The 16496-nt window shown below is 37.8% G+C and overlaps 1 protein-coding gene across 2 annotated transcripts in view; it reads left to right on the top strand.

Moving 5' to 3' along the window:
- The window catches only part of LOC144631689 (uncharacterized), a 61316-nt gene that overhangs the window by 42600 nt on the left and 2220 nt on the right, over positions 1 to 16496 (top strand). For both annotated transcript variants that reach the window (XM_078490186.1, XM_078490187.1), the window contains 13 exons: positions 221 to 564; positions 1002 to 1143; positions 2161 to 2492; positions 3399 to 3540; positions 4117 to 4460; positions 4996 to 5137; positions 5581 to 5757; positions 6317 to 6493; positions 9445 to 9621; positions 10289 to 10465; positions 11355 to 11531; positions 12407 to 12595; positions 15981 to 16151. In XM_078490186.1, coding sequence (XP_078346312.1) covers positions 221 to 564; positions 1002 to 1143; positions 2161 to 2492; positions 3399 to 3540; positions 4117 to 4460; positions 4996 to 5137; positions 5581 to 5757; positions 6317 to 6493; positions 9445 to 9621; positions 10289 to 10465; positions 11355 to 11531; positions 12407 to 12595; positions 15981 to 16151 — 2691 coding nt within the window. The remainder of the gene's footprint in view (positions 1 to 220; positions 565 to 1001; positions 1144 to 2160; positions 2493 to 3398; positions 3541 to 4116; positions 4461 to 4995; positions 5138 to 5580; positions 5758 to 6316; positions 6494 to 9444; positions 9622 to 10288; positions 10466 to 11354; positions 11532 to 12406; positions 12596 to 15980; positions 16152 to 16496) is intronic.

Below are 16496 nucleotides of genomic sequence, written 5' to 3'. Positions count from 1 at the left end.
AGCAATTATTTAAATTTTTAGAAAAGCGCCAAGTGTATTATGGACTGTATAATAAGGGATGGGCTGGCTATGGTTTTCAGTTTCTTTTACACTCCCAGAGACAAACATCTAGCGAACCACTTGTGATTGTAAGTTTATCTGTCGATAATACTCTGTGACCCTATGTTTTGAATTTGAATATCTGTATTTTCATTCTAAGTGGTTTATTTTATTTAAATAGGTTTCCCAACGCCGAAACCTCCAGTGTGTTTAGAAGCTCTTGGAATGCAGAATGAAAAAATTCCAGACTCTGCTATCACGGCTTCGACTGAGTATAGCACTGCATACAAAGCCATTAATGGTAGGTTACACTTCCTGTATAGATCAGGAAGAGTAGGAGGCTGGTCAGCCAAGAAGAATGACGTGTTCCAATATCTTCAAGTAAATTTTGGTGACTGGACAAAAGTAGCTCGAGTAGCCATTCAAGGAAGACAAGATACTAATCAATGGGTGAAGACCTTCAGCCTTTCATATGGCTACGATCCCATCTTTTTTAAAGTATACAAGGAAGATGGCTTAAAGAAGGTAATTTAGTTATAATAATAAATATATTCACGACGAAATAATGGTTTGAATTTGTGTGAGCCCGAGCTTCATCTTACGACAAAACAATGCGTACTGTAAAAGATGAAATTTTCCGTTGTCACTAGCATGGGACAAAAAAAGTTTGATTTCGCAACGGGAATCGCGGCCATGACCTTCCTCATATACCAGTAGCATGCACTAGCCACTGAGCTACAGGGAGTCGTGGTTTATGACATTTATTTTAGGTCTATATGTGACGTACCCTGCATACGGCTAGGATCGGCCATGTAGAAAGCGTCATGTGTGAAGAAAGAAAAATAAAGATGAAATTTCTACGTGTATTAGTCTGTAACTTATATATACACCATAGCATGCCAAATAAATTCGAAGTTAAGAAGGGCAAATTGTTATTGTACATCCATTTCGCTTTATTCCAGGTGTTTGTAGGAAATCATGACCGGTACACACCTGCCGTTCACGATCTGAAACTACCCATCATTACACGCTTCATTCGTATTCACCCCGAAACATGGCAGACTCACATTTCTATGAGAGCTGAGTTCTATGGCTGCAGGGAAGGTGAGAATAATCGTTTTAGTTTCAGCGTTTAATGCGGCGACGGCGATGTGATGACCGATAAATAACAACAAGAACAACAAAAGTAAACAAACAAGCAAAGGACCCCCTAATTGATGCTAAATACATTACTTATAACAGGGACGGCAATCGATACGTCTTTTGTTATTGCTGCTATTCTGAGACGTAGACATAATCGACCTGTTTACTTGTTCAAAAAACAAAAAAACAAAAATAAAGAATAAAAATAAAAGAAACTTATAAACTCGGGTTTTAAAAACCGGGGCTGCTTAAGAACAATGTTTTTGACTAGTGGATCTTATATACGGTGGCTTATAAGCCTGTATACGGAAAACCGTAACTTGAAAATGACCTTACAAGAAATGACCAAAATAAAATTTAAACTACATTCAACTTATAGGCCTATTCGATCGTTGCCTATTTCTATTCGAAGTACAATTTTCTTTAGGGAAATGGTCAAAACTATTGTACTCAGACAGAACAGACAGAACCCACCACTCAGCAAACAGACCGGGGTTCTCTTTGTATTTTACCTACCTCTCTACATTAAAACACATTGCATGTCTTGTTTGCATCGCCCCCATTCTACCAGGAGTAGAAACTAAGAGAAAGATTCAAACCTTCTCCTATTTCTCCTGCAATACAAGCTTCATGCACACTGAATATGAAAGTCTCAACTCAAATTTTGAGGCCAATAAATTTTGACCATTTGGCTAATCAGACAGGTGGTATCTTGCATAGTTCCCCTACCCCTACACAAGATGGGTCTCATCGAGTACACTTGTTATGTCCACTTACCTTAAGGAATTTCGTTTGTAAATAGGTTGCTTGGGGAGAGCTTATATACAGACGTCTTATACACTGAATAGTTTTGTCAGCAGACAGATGTACTTATTACCAGGGAGGGAGAAGTTATAATTAAAACCCGAATTAATACGGTATTGAACTCAAAATTCTTGAGCTTATCTGTTTGTATGAACTTTTTTAACATTAACTAAGGCTTTACACCACCGACACTGGAATGCCAATCAGAACTCGGAATGAAAAATGGAAAAATACCCAATAGTGCTATCACTGCCACCACTATCCTCAATCAGTATTATGGTACGGAGCGTGCCAGACTCGATACAGTGAAGTCAGGAAGTTTCGCTGGAGCGTGGATTCCTAAATCACAGGACGTTGGACAATGGATTCAAGTCGATCTTGGAAAAATCTCCAAGATAACCCGTTTAGCAACTCAGGGAAGACAAGATGCAGCTCAGTGGGTGAAAAGTTATTCCATCACATACAGTGTTGAAGGAGGACCATTCCTTCCTTACAATAACAACCAGGTAAACATTACAGATAAAGTTAGCATCAAAAGTGCTTTGCTAAACATTAGGGAGCTTAAGCAATGACGACAGCGACGCCGAGGACAGCGCGTAGTGCAAAATGAATTTATATTGTACTCGAGAATCTTGTGCTTTTCCAGATGTATTCAGTACATGTATTGGTTTAGGAACTAGCTCCAGCTAATTAAAGGGGAATTGTCACGATATTTTGAGTCATTATTTTTACTGATTACTTCCAAATTGAAGGAAATCTAAAAATAATAGTTGTACAATGTAGAAAAACAAAGAAGGAATGAACGAAACGCGAAAATAACCAAGGATGGTTTCGACTGACGAAGATTAAGACGGATAACGAACGACAAAATTGAAAAAAACTTGCCATTTTTTCAAGATGAGTTGTCCGTGACTAAGCTCATTTAATTAAAACGTTCATCCCTAGATAGAAATACCGAAATTTAGTCGTCGTAGTTCACGTTCTCCGAAATACCCAGAACTTGGTGATTTCACGTTCTTGTTTTGAAAAGAACAGTGAAGGATTTAAAAACCCTCGTGCAGATTTATTATTGTATTCATTAGACGTTTTGTTTGGTGACGTTCTCGTCCACGTTGCCGTCGTTGTCTGCTGAGGCTCCCTGCAGTGACTGCAGTCCCTTCCAGGGCCGTAGCAAGACCTTCGCCATAGAGGAGGCAAGCCTGATCTTGCTAGTGGGTTCTGGGGGCATGCCCTTCAGGAAAATTGAAATCTAGAATCTACGAAACTCTTTGAGACATTTTTCATGAGGTATTTCTCGAGAAAATCAGTCTGCAATGTGTTGACAAAAGAGCCCAAAAACAGATGTAGTATGCTAGTTCACTTTAACTCATAGTGATACTTTAGTGACTTCTCTTTTCTTTATCTTTCTATAGGTTCTCCCTGGGAATAAAGACTCGAATACAATTGTTGGACACATTCTCAACCCACCCATCATTGCACGCTACATACGAATCCATCCTAAGGAGTATCAAAGTTACATGGCCCTGCGATTTGAACTTTTTGGATGCACGGACGGTTAGTGGCTTAAGCTTCAAACTAATATCCACAATAATCGTTGGCATGAAAACTTATGTCAATGTATTAAAAAAAAATTAGAATGCTAATTGGCAGTGAAAAGCCTGCCATAATAAAATTTTTTGTAAATTCATCATGTAAACTTACCACTTTAATTAACAACCGTTTTGAGGTTTTCTCCATCACGAATACTGTTTTGTGATGAGAATATTACAAACCAATACCTAGAGAGCTGGACTTATCAAAGTCTATAATCACTAAGTTTCGGAAATATAAAAAAGGTGAGTGAAAGTGTTGTGATGGCCGCTATCATTGTAGCGCCTTATACAGCTTCAAAGACTTGTACGCAAGTAACTGATAGGAAACCATTTCATCTTAAGGTGCTGGACACTGGCAAACAGTTTTCTTAAGACATAAGTACTCAGTCAAAACACTTATAATACTGAACAACGAAAATTTATAAGAAGTTGTCTTTTAAAATTAAAATCCATATCCCAAATGTAGTATCTTTATAAGATGGAAATTGTAGTTGTAGCTCAAGAAACCACTAGTAAGCTAACTTAAATTACTTTACAGGCTTCTCGATACCAAGCGTGCCTCCTTGCCAGATTCAACTTGGAATGCAAAACGGTAAACTGCCAAATTCAGCGTTATCAGCTTCGACGCAGTATAATGCATATGCCGGACCCGAAAATTCCAGGCTTCACTTCTATGCGGAGAGTAAACGCTATGGAGCCTGGATAGCATCGAAACAAGATCACAATCAGTGGCTTCAGGTTGATTTTGGAGTTGAGACGCAAGTCACAAGAATTTCCACCCAAGGTCGCCAAGATGCCAACCAGTGGGTCAAGGAATACACGCTCAGATACAGCACTGATGGATCCTACTTCAAACAATACCAACCGTCTGGATTTACCAAGGTGAGTTGTTCATAAAAGTTGACGCAAAGTATTTTTTTTTTTTGCCTCTGGTATTTTCATAGAAGCGGAATTGAATACTGCAAGTTTCCGGTTTTAGGCCCTGGGCTTATATACAACTTCGTCAGGGGTTTTGGCTGGGCTTATAAATACAGGGGCTTATATATCGGGGGAGGGGCTCATAAGGGGGATAAAATAAAGTCTCGAAACGAGGAATGGCAGCGTTGCACGAAATACATTTTAAGTTAAGAAGACATAATGAAGCAACATTTAACCCTGTTCAGTACTGTCATCTAGCAGAGGGGGGCTTATAACCAGATGTATTTTTGTTTTGTTTTCAAGTAGATGAGCCTATAACCAGGGGGGGGGGGGCTTATAAGTGGAGGGGGGTGGGGCTTATACCCAAAATTTTACGGTATTCTTCATTATTCACTCCATTTGGGAGTTTTTCTTTTACCAAGTAAATGGAGGTAGACTTTCCGTGATCACAAAATGTATTTTGCCTGATTTCATTTGCCTTTTATTTTTATTTGCAAAGACATTTGTGGCAAACAGCGACCGATACACAGTTGTCAGCCACGACTTAGAAAAACCAATCAGGACGAGGTATTTGAGAATCGTCCCAGAAGAATGGCAGAGCTACATTGCTTTAAGAGCCGAGTTTTATGGTTGCAAGACAAGTAAGATCACGTTGTTGCATTTATTTTTTTTTTTCCTTTTTCATTCACCATTTGTTGAGCTCGAAATTAAACTAAAGAATATGAAGAAATACGAGTGAAATAGTCAAATCGCAGAAAAAAATGCAAAATCTACTCACAGGGGTCAAACGCACCGGTTAAATGCATAACCACTGAGGTACGGGAGAGTCGTGAGCGCTCGGCCTTATACAATGTAATGCAAGGCTGTGGCTATAAAAAACGTCTAGTTTTACTTTTACTTCTACTTCTTTTGTGTTACATTTGGCTTAGATAACGTTGAAAGTATTAAAGAAAACAAACAAACAAACAAACAGGCAAAACAAACAAACAAAAATTAACAAATAAACATACAACAACAACAAGATATACTGCATGTTACTGGAATAAAGAGTCAAATTTACGTTTGTTTTCAATTTAATTTTAAGATGACGGCGGCTATTCGGATTGGGGTTCTTGGTCACAGTGTTCTGTAACTTGTGGAGATGGGCGTCGTAGCCGCAGCCGTTCTTGTACCAATCCCGCCCCCAGTCCCGGCGGGAAGGACTGCTCACAATTGGGACCGGATAAGGAGACTGAGAACTGCAATAACGGTGGATGCCCAGGTAATAATAATGATAATATTCATGAAATAAGCAAACTTAATCTCTTTACCTTACAGACTTCTAATATTTTAACAACGTGCCTAAGTACGTTTGGAGGTCTACTTTCTTAATTTCCAAATATAGGCTGATGCGTAATTTTTATTCTTTATATTTTTTGGGTGGAACGAAGCCCTGAATCAGACGGCAGTTTATCATAGGTTGCTCTGGCCATAGGATGCTTAGTTGTTCTTATAAAATTTAATTTTATTAAAATGGAAATTATAAGAACAAAGAAACTACGAGAGTGATGTAGTGTCTCTTCCAGTACCTAACCACGAGGGTCACACCCGGGTCGGAATCGAACCCGCGCCACATTGGTGGAAGGCGAATGCTGTCACCACTGTGCCAACCCTGCTCCCCAAAATGCTTCAGTCCTTTTTCAAATTTGGTAGTTCTTAAGTCGTTTTTAAGTTTAGATTAACTTTCATCAATAGACTCTTTGGTATTGCTAAAAAAGTTGAGAAATAAAAGAAGTAAAAAACCCTGGAAAGATAACGAACCTTTTCTTTACCATAAACAGTCGATGGCGGTTATTCTGCATGGGGACCATATGGTGCTTGTTCAAAACCCTGTGGAGGTGGAGAGCAAACTCGCACGCGAACCTGCACCAATCCACCACCAGCAAATGGTGGGAAAGATTGCAGCGGGCTGGGACCAAGTACTTCAAGCAGAAAATGCAACGAGAATAGCTGTCCGAGTAAGTGCGTTTTCTAAGATTTTGTTTAGCATGATACATTCACATGTATGAAGAAACAAGTGATGAAAGCGAATTTCCGCGGTAGAAGGTAGTTTACAAAGAAACGAAACCCATCGAACTGAGAAGGCAAATTTAGAAATTCCATTTTAGGTTTACTGTACACTTCCATTTATACAATGTTTTTGCATGACTCACTTACACTTGAATAAAACTCAATCCTTTTTCCCGTTGTCCATTAAGGAGGTGGATTAAAATCAATCAATTGTGCTGTTTTATATATCTAACATACAGTTTTTGTTTGGAGAATGACGTTTAAAAGTGGTCATATTGCACTTTTACAGCACTTTAAAACAATTTTACAGTCAAAATACTCAGCCTGTGCCGCCTAGAATTCCGGAATAGTTTTGATTCACGGCGAACAGATTGCATTATTCGTTTCAAACATTCAAATTCAATTTGAATGTTGTAAATCATCCAACCGTTAACACGTGAACACGTGAACCTGTCAAAAATAAACCAATTTGATTAGTAAATTAATTTTGACTGTAATTTCAACGAACTTCAAACTTTATTTCAACGATTACAACCACCTTTATTGCAAGAAAGGTTAATTAAAACGGGATCTTAACCCAGATTCGTAAACAAGATTACAAAAATGGTAGCAAGACCTAAAGGTTAGCTACATTAACTTTTTTGATGTAATGTATATGAAATGATTCATATATGAACTGCGGATGTATATGAGAGTGATAAATGATCGTCGCAGTGAATTTCCAATTTAAGCAATTGGAATAAAAAGCCTGAAAAATCGGCTTCAACGGGATTCGAACCGACCTCCGCGAACCGGTGCGATGCTCTACCAACTGGCTTTGAAGCCACACATTGGGAGCGAGGTCAATTGTGGTTCATATTTTCCCGTGAGAGGAGTGAATTGATGTATGTATTGTGATTCATATATGAACTGCGGGTATGGGTGAGATCGTCGCAGGCCCTGGATGAGCCATCAGGCAGCCGTGCGCCTCTTTGGCACACATTGGGCGAGGTGGATCCTGAGGGGTGATTGTGGGAGTATATGCGGATGTGGGGATGATCGTCGCAGACTGGCGAAAAACGGGCTTAGGGACGCCCCGGGAAATAGATACGCTCCGCTTCATAGCTAGTTGGTAGAGCATCGCCCGATCGCGGGGTCCGGCGCCCGTTGAGCCCTGAATTTTCCTTCTTTTCCTTTTGGTTCACTGCGACGTCTCTCCCTCATTTGATTACATTTCACTTGCTCCTTGGCTCAATCAGTGGTAGAGCATCGGGTTCGCGGGGTGGTTCCCCGTTGAAGCTTGAAATTTTCCTTCTTTATTCCATTGCTTATTGGAACACTGCGACGATCATTTATCACTCTCATTAACTTTTTGTTTATCAAAATTGCTTTCAGAAAGGAACTTCAGAATGTTCATCTCTTTTGAAAGTGAATAAACGTCATTTATTATATGACTAGCTCCGAGAGCGGTCAAGATGAAACGAATCGCGTGCTCTGATTGGCTACCCGAGCGGTCAAGATGGAGCCATCTTGACCGCTCGGGATCGCCCGCTGTGTTCCCGCAAGCAAAAAAAACTTTTCTGTTCCGTCGATGCTACTACAGAAAGCTTTTCCGTCGTAAACTTGAGCTATGAAACCATTTACCGAAACAACACAAATATTTTCTGCCTGTTTCTAGCGAAAGAGAGTCCTATTACAAAGAAATAGGTCTTGAAGCGAACGAGAACAAACTAATTTTAAAAACAACAAATGTTAACGAATTTCGTGAATTTTATTTGCCACAACAACCAGCTATAAATACAGAAATTAAAACGCAAAGCGACTTGAAGACATGATATCGGTTTTGTTCGGCGGAAAAGGGAGAGAAGTCTGACAGTGACGTACCTGAAGAATAAAGAATTCGGCAAACTTGTCGTTTGTGTAAATCTTGATGAAGAAAGCGGTCGGCACGGCGAACCAGGCACTGTAAGCTTTTAAAACATCTTTTCACCAAAGCCTCTAACGCTCACGTCGAATAAGGTCGGGTCGAACATTTAAATAAATGATATAGGAAAGTTCAAGCTCTTCCCGTGAATTTATAGGTCCCAAACGCTTTCAACAATCACAATTTCAATATTCAGCTCGTGTCAGGGCAGGTTTGCACCACTAAAGCGCCTGAAGCGAGCAAATACTCTGCAAAACGTCCAATAATCAAAAGCTGGCGGCCAGATGGAATGGACATTCTTGTTTTAAGGCTCCAAACTCAACGTTGATTTGCAATTTTAGCCATTTCAATATCCTTTTGAGGGTTAAAAATAGGTAAATTTCGCTGTTGTAGCGTCGTTTTATTTCGTCTCGATTCATTCAAGAATTTGACAGTCACTCGTTAAACTTTTAAACCAATGAAATGATTTTAGCGTGCGCCATTGAACGTGCATGCAACTGGCTTCCTTTTCATTACTCGAAAAAAGTCAAATAATAAATCCTTTATTGACCAAGCTTGTTCGGTCAAGAAGGCAGGATTTGCCTCGTTCTTTTTCGTGTTGCCTCGACTTCTCCGTCCTCCCCCCCTCCATCTTGACCTCACGCTTGGTCAATAACCCATATATATTAGAGCGGTTCAACGCAGTTTTGAATGGCCTTTAATTAAGGGATCTAAACCCAGATTCGTAAACAAGGTTACAAAAAATGGTAGCAAGACCTAAAGGTTAGCTAAATTAACTTTTTTGTTTATCAAAATTGCTTTCAGGAAGGAACTTCAGAATGTTCATCTCTTTTGAAAGTGAATAAACGACATCTATATTAGAGCGGTTCAACGCAGTTTTGAATGGCCTTTAATTAAACAGTTGTGTCAAGAAATGCTAAAAAACAGGCCTGTTTAGCTCATTAGTCAATTAAAAAATGATTTATTAGTAAATTATTAATTCAATATTCCTGTTAGTTGATGGAGGTTATGGTAACTGGAATGAATGGAGCACGTGCTCTGTGTCGTGTGGAGGAGGAAGACGGGCTCGCAGCAGGCAATGTGATAACCCAACCCCACAACATGGTGGAAAAGGTTGCTCAGAACTCGGACCCTCGACCCAAACAGAGGAATGCAATACCAATGATTGCCCCAGTAAATGTCTTTTTTATTTGATTTCATTCATTTAGTTTTTATCGGTAGATACCTTTCATTTGGTCCCATTTAAAGGGAAGCCACGAGCCATGCGACCCACACTGCCGGAGCTTATCCCGGTTTCCGTAGCATTAAGCGGCAAGGAATATTTCTACTCCCCTCTCCTCTGAATGGGATGCTAGTCCATCGCAGGGTCCCACTTCAAGAAACTGTCTAGCTAGTATGTGATATAGCCCAAAGAAAAAAGGGTTGTGATGAGCATGTAAGAAGGACAGCAATGAACAATCCAAAGGGGAGGCTTCTATTAACCTACCTCATCTCGGAGGGTAAAACGTTTACATTCAAATAGGCAACAACGCCTTTTCCTAGAAGCGCAACATTTTATCCAGCACATTAAGTGTGTGAATGAGCATGTGCATTTCCCACACGTTAATTTAACATTGGGAACATCCCTAGAGACCGGCGGCGTATCAAAACTTATTATGCAAAAACTGAACCAGTTTTAACTCTGATGAAGGTAACAGATAGTTACCGAAAAATCAGTTTTATACGTTTTTACCAACTTTTTAAACCGATTTTAAGATCAGATACAAACCATTTTTTTTTTGTCATGTCAAACACTGATCGCCCTAATAACATATATATAATATATTTACTCCTTTTACAGGAGATGGTGGTTACTCTGCATGGGGACCATACAGCAAATGTTCAAAATCATGTGGAGGTGGAAAGCAAACTCGACAGAGAACTTGTACCAATCCACCACCAAGTGCCGGAGGAAAGGACTGCAGTAAACTCGGACCAAGTTCTTCAAGCAGAGAATGCAACAATCAGAACTGCCCTGGTAAGATGCGCTATTAATTGTGCTATATAACTCTGATTAATAACTCAGTAATTGACTCTTCGCTGCTGGCCCTATTTGGTTTTTATGTAAAGGTCCTGTTTCTATAAATCACTAGTAGAAACTCAGTTAAGTTCTATTGAATATCCGCTAATCTGATTGGTTCCCGATATAACTTGATCGTGTGCCAGTTGCTCGTTAGATAGAGGGTCAATTTTTCTTGATTTCTGGCTTGAAAGTAGAAACAAATTTAGGTTTTACACTGCAATCCTCTAGAGTTTCTGCTCAAACAATTACACTACATATCCTCGTTTTCTATGAGCGATTGTCAACTCAAGTTAGTAAGTAATTATTGTTGTATTAATGTATTAATGTAATTAGCGTAATGTTTGGTACTCTAGCGTTGTATTGTGAGTAAGAATTTTATTTTAGAAGTTGTCATGATTAGTTATCCTTATAATTAACAATTATTTTTTTCCTTTTGAAAGTGTTCATGTAAAAAGTAAGTCTCTTGTAAATAGCCCGTTGTAAATATGTATTTATCTGTAGTACTTATGTAATTAGTGTTGCGTGTAATAAAGTTGCATTAATAAAGAAAAAAAAAAGATTGTCAAATCGACTGCACCTCGTTGACTATTCGCCCATGGAAAACTAATGTAATTGCAATTCAATTTGCCCAAGCAAGACGGAAAAAACTCAATGAACTCGTTATAAAGTATACGTACATCAAGATAGAATTAAAATTTGAAGTGTAGGTTTTGTAGAGGGAGGAGAACCGGCGCTTTTTGAGAAAACGCTCGGAGCAAGGACGGTCGCCAGGTTTGTTATCATTTATGTAAAAAAGTTGTAGTTTTATTTCCTTTCCTTTAAATGTTTTTTAACCTTTTTTTAGTTGATGGCGGCTACACCGAGTGGGAGCAGTGGACAGATTGTTCTGTTAAATGCGGAGGAGGAAAACGCAGCCGTCATCGACAATGTACCAACCCTGTGCCACAACATGGCGGAAAAGATTGCAAGGACCTTGGGCCAGCAATTGAGACAGAAGACTGTAATAAAGACGGATGCGCCGGTTAAGATCACATTCTTTTTGTAGATAAACATGTAGAAGAATTATACTCTTCAACGTACAAGACAAGACACTTTTCTCTCTCGCAGTACTTTTTTCGACCCAGGTGCACAAATGTATAGCGGCATATTAAGTGCTGTGCGGGTAATATCTCTTCGATTGACCTAGTTACTCATTCAGGGATGATGTGGAAATACTTTTAGTCTTTTCATGCTTAGGAAGCCGAGATAAGTGCTGGCGTAAGGGGCTGCTGATTTTACCTTTACCTTAGGTGATGGTTATAACAGAACATCTGTCAGGGTTTCTTTGCGGACTACATGAGCTGCAAACATATCTAATTTCTCTCTTATTCCCTCATTTGCAATGAGTACTACATACTTAACTTCTGCTGCATATCCACTTTTACACATCAGCCATTTATAGACATGATAAAAGTAACAATCAAGCGATAAGTTCCCCTTTGCTTTACATTCCTGTGGTAGGTTGGTACAGGGCATGAGCTCAGAGCCATCGAAGCGTATTAGTAGTTATTAATAAAAGTGTTTTATTCAACTTCCTATGTTGGTACTTGTCTTTAATCTTCATCGAACTGTACATGTGTTGATAAATCGTTGATACATTTATAAATATTGTCTTAAACATAAACGACATAAATGACGAAACCCTTTTCCAATAGCCATACACTGTGGTTAGAAAATAAAACTCGCTTTTCAGACAATTCAAGCATTTCAACTTAATATAATCGTTATTGTTTTCTTCTCTTCCTCTGGTGTTTATTTTCATTGGTTAAAATACTTATAACTCAGGATTGATTAATTCTATAATAAATTATTAAACTAACGTAGATCCTGATATTTCTCAAATGTATTTGTTTAAAGTGAATGGAGGCTACGGACCGTGGGCAACTTGGGGCGACTGTTCTATCACATGTGGAAAGAATAAGGGTGTACGAACACGTGACCGATTGTGCAACAACCCAGCACCACAGAATGGTGGTAAAGACTGTTCTGGACTCGGAAAGGACAGCGAGACAAAGTCATGCACACCACCAGTAAAGAAATGTCCCGGTAATAATAATAATGAATATTAATAAATAATAAAAAATAATAAATAAATGATAAATAATAATTACACAAACAAGATATAAAATAAATAAAATTAAATAGTTAAATAATTAAGTACGATTAAATAATTCTACGGCTCGAATATTACACCTTTCAGTCTAAAATTTGGCATGAAGCATCTCTGTGTGACTCTTTATAACCCTACATTTTTGTTTTTGATGAAAATCTTTCGAGAGCCGAGAAATTAGCAATTCTGTTCAACGTGCCCATACATTGCTCTGTAATTTATAATTAAATAAGTACCATTAAATAATTCTACGGCTTGAATATTACACCTTTCAACCTAAAATTTGGCATGAAGTATCTCCGTTTGACTTTCAATAACCCTATATTTTTGTTTTTGATGAAAATCTCTTCAAGTGCCGAGAAATTTGCAATTCTGTGCAACGTGCTCATACATTGCTCTGTAATTAATAATGAAATAAGTACCATTAAATAATTCTACGGCTTGAATATTACACCTTTCAGTCTAACATTTGGCATGAAATATCTCTGTTTGACTCTTAATAACCCAACGTTTTAGTTTTTGATAAAAAATCTTTGAAGAGTTGAGAAATTTGCGATTCTGTGATGTACCTAACATTGCTCTGTAATTATGTAAATCATCTCTGTGATTAAATAATTTTCGCTCGAATATTACACCTTTCAGTCTAAAATTTGGCATGAAGTATCTTTGTATGACTCTTAATAACCCTACATTTTTGTTTTTGGTGTGGATCTTTCAAGAGTCGAGAAATTAGCAATTCTGTGCAACGTGCCCATACATTGCTCTGTAATTGTAAATTATTCGCTACGCTTGAATATTATTGCCACGTGCAGTGCAGAAATTTGGTGGAAATTGTCTCTGTACGACAAACTAAAACAATGCGATTTTTTAGTGTTTTGCTTACTCATAACCGAGTAATTAAAGATGCTTTTTTTAAAGTGCGTCCAAATATAATATCAGTTAAAATATACAAAACACAATATTTTGTACCATACAAAGTTACGATAGCTCAGTTGGTAGAGAACACTTTTACAAAAGTTGTGTATGCCTTGGTCGTTGGTTCAAACCCAAATGGAAGCCATTATCATTCTTTTTTCTCATTTTTTTTTTTAAAGTCAGTATGCCGTTTTATTTAAAAGTTTAAAGGCTGAACGAATGCAACAGTAAATTTTTATATTTCAGTATGTTGAGATCGAATGCCGGCTATTTCAGTGAGACTTCAACCACTGATGTCAATAGAATTGGAACGCTTGTAGTGTAGAAAAAAAAAAAAAAAAAAAAAAAAAAACACCTCCGAGAAATCAAGCTATGCGAGCGACATTTTTGTTCGTATATCTTTATCTTAATTTTGCTGGGCAGAAGTCCCAAGTGTGTGCGTCCAGCAAAGATTGTGCACAATTTGATTCCTTTGCTGACTAGGAAGCTAGGAGCCACGTTGTTTGATATATAAGTGGTGTAGGGCCACTATCGTGCATGTTTAGAAAGTAAAAGACTATCGCACCTTTCAAATAAATATTAGCGAAATTTCTTAAAGTATGAGCGAAATTAAACATTTGAAAAAATAAACACACTTCTAAATTTCAAAGACATGTTTCGGACACTCCGTATCCATTATCAGTTTGAAGATGTTTCTTTCAACATTTGACATTTACACGGGCACACGTCTCAAAGAGGATATCCCGCTCCGTATTGTCTCCGTGACACTCCCCGAATAAGTAGTACCGCTCTACTTTTCCTCTTTCATGGATGTGGCGTCAGGTATTTTCTACCTACAGTAAACGGATGATCTCGGAGAGTCAATAACAGTGAAATAATGTTAAATATTATAACCGACCACGAAAATCACAAAAATGATTGTCACTATCTTGTTTGTGCGGTTGCCCCTAGATAAATAAAAAAATAAATAAATAAATAAATAAATAAATAAATAAATAAATAAATAAATAAATAAATAAATAATAATAAAAATAAAAATAAATGGGAATTTTACAGTGGCATCTTCCACATAGTGGCTTTTCCGATCCCACTGATTCCAGAAAATGTAGACGGCAAAATGATTCTGACGGCTAAAGCGGTCAAAAAAAAAAAAAAAACAAAGAGGATTAAAAAAAAAAACCTGGAATATATATATAAAAAAAAAACTTTGCCCTATATTTCGGTTTGCAAAACAACTCCTTCCTCTCTTTTTTTTTCCGCCCAGCCCCTGAGGAAGGTTTGTTTTGCAAACCGAAATATAGGGAAAGTTTTTTTCAATATATTCTAGTTTTTTATCCACTTTGTTTATTTTTGACTGCTTTAGCCCTCATGATCAGTTTGCCGTCTATATTTTCCGTTTTAACTAAGTTACTGATCCAGGTCTTCAATAGATCCGGCACCACTCACATTACCACTGTTCCGGTTCAAAAAGACCGATCTCATCTGAAAACATACCAGTAGGGCCGACCACCCACAGTTGGCTATCGTGAAGATACGCTAATCTCATTTTGGAAATCAACAGTGTCATTTTAAAAATCAATAGTGCCATTTGAGGAATCAAACGGACTCATTTTGAAAATCAAACATTCATTTAAAACATCAAACAGGCAAATTTTGAAAATAAAAAAAAAACTCATTTGAATAATCAAACAAATAAATTTCAGAAATCAAACATTCATTTGGGAAATCAAACGGACAAATTGTGGAAATCAAACATTCATCTGGAAAAACAAACGGGTAAATTTTGGAAATAAAAAATGATACAAAATAAATCAGAACAATAAATTCTGTAGGATACTTCTCGCCCGTAGCAACACTTCAGTCAATTCATGTCTTGTTCAAGTGTGTGTATGTCCGGAGCGAGTCTTCCCTTTACTTTTGTCTCAGTATATCCAGCCCTTTTTGGAGTTTGAGCTTGTGTGATAATACTCTTAATGGAAGTTGTGACGACTAAAATGTGTGTCCCAAAGCTTGAGCAGCCGACATTTGTTTTGTGTCCATGCATTAAGTGTTAAACCGTTTTAGATAAAGTATACAAACTTTAATAATACATATATAACAACATACATCATGGCATTATGAGTAAAACGTATAACCATTACACGTACCATCGAGAAGTAATTCGTAAACAATTTATTTTCCTTATTATGAGTATATCGGATTTTAACTCTGATTGATTATTCATTGGATTCCGCGAGGGAGTAAGTTATTGAGTGAAAAACGTACATGTACAGCCTCGTATCAGCGTTATATCAGTACTTCTATTGTATTGTGATTCTTAAGCTTGAATTTGAGATTCACTTTAATTATTACAAGTCGAAATCATACACATCACCCACTAAGATTACACGTTGTTGTTGCCTTTAGTCGACGGCCAGTGGGGAGATTGGAGTGAATGGAGCACATGTTCAGTCACGTGCGGAGGAGGGGAACAGAAAAGGGAACGAAGATGTAACAATCCAAAACCTAGTGGTGGTGGGAAAGATTGTCCAGGAGACAAGGAAGATAAAAAGGACTGCAACACTTTCCAATGTGGACGTAAGTATTTCAAAACAATTTGGATGAATCTACAGTTGAAGATCTCGTAAGCGACCACCTCGGGTTGAAGTGCTTTGATACTGATCGTGTTTGTCATTTTTACATTTCAGAATGTGTTAAAATAAAGAAAATTAAATTAGGGGATTTGAAATAAAGGCTACAATATTCGGTGCTGAGCGCTTATAAGAACGAAATCTTGTTAGCGACCAAAAACTTAACCTAAAAAAAGTAATAAGCAAGGCAAGGTCACCTAAGTGAACTTTCTACATGCTAAAAACTATTTTAGACTTCGAAAACAGAATCTTCTGATAGAAAATTCCATTGTACTATTAATGCTCGCCATAA

This window comes from Oculina patagonica, chromosome 12 (assembly GCF_052425735.1).
Source record: "Oculina patagonica isolate OP01 chromosome 12, crgOcupat, whole genome shotgun sequence".
In the NCBI taxonomy this organism is placed as follows: Eukaryota; Metazoa; Cnidaria; class Anthozoa; order Scleractinia; family Oculinidae; genus Oculina; species Oculina patagonica.
This window is presented reverse-complemented; position numbering and strand designations above follow the sequence as displayed.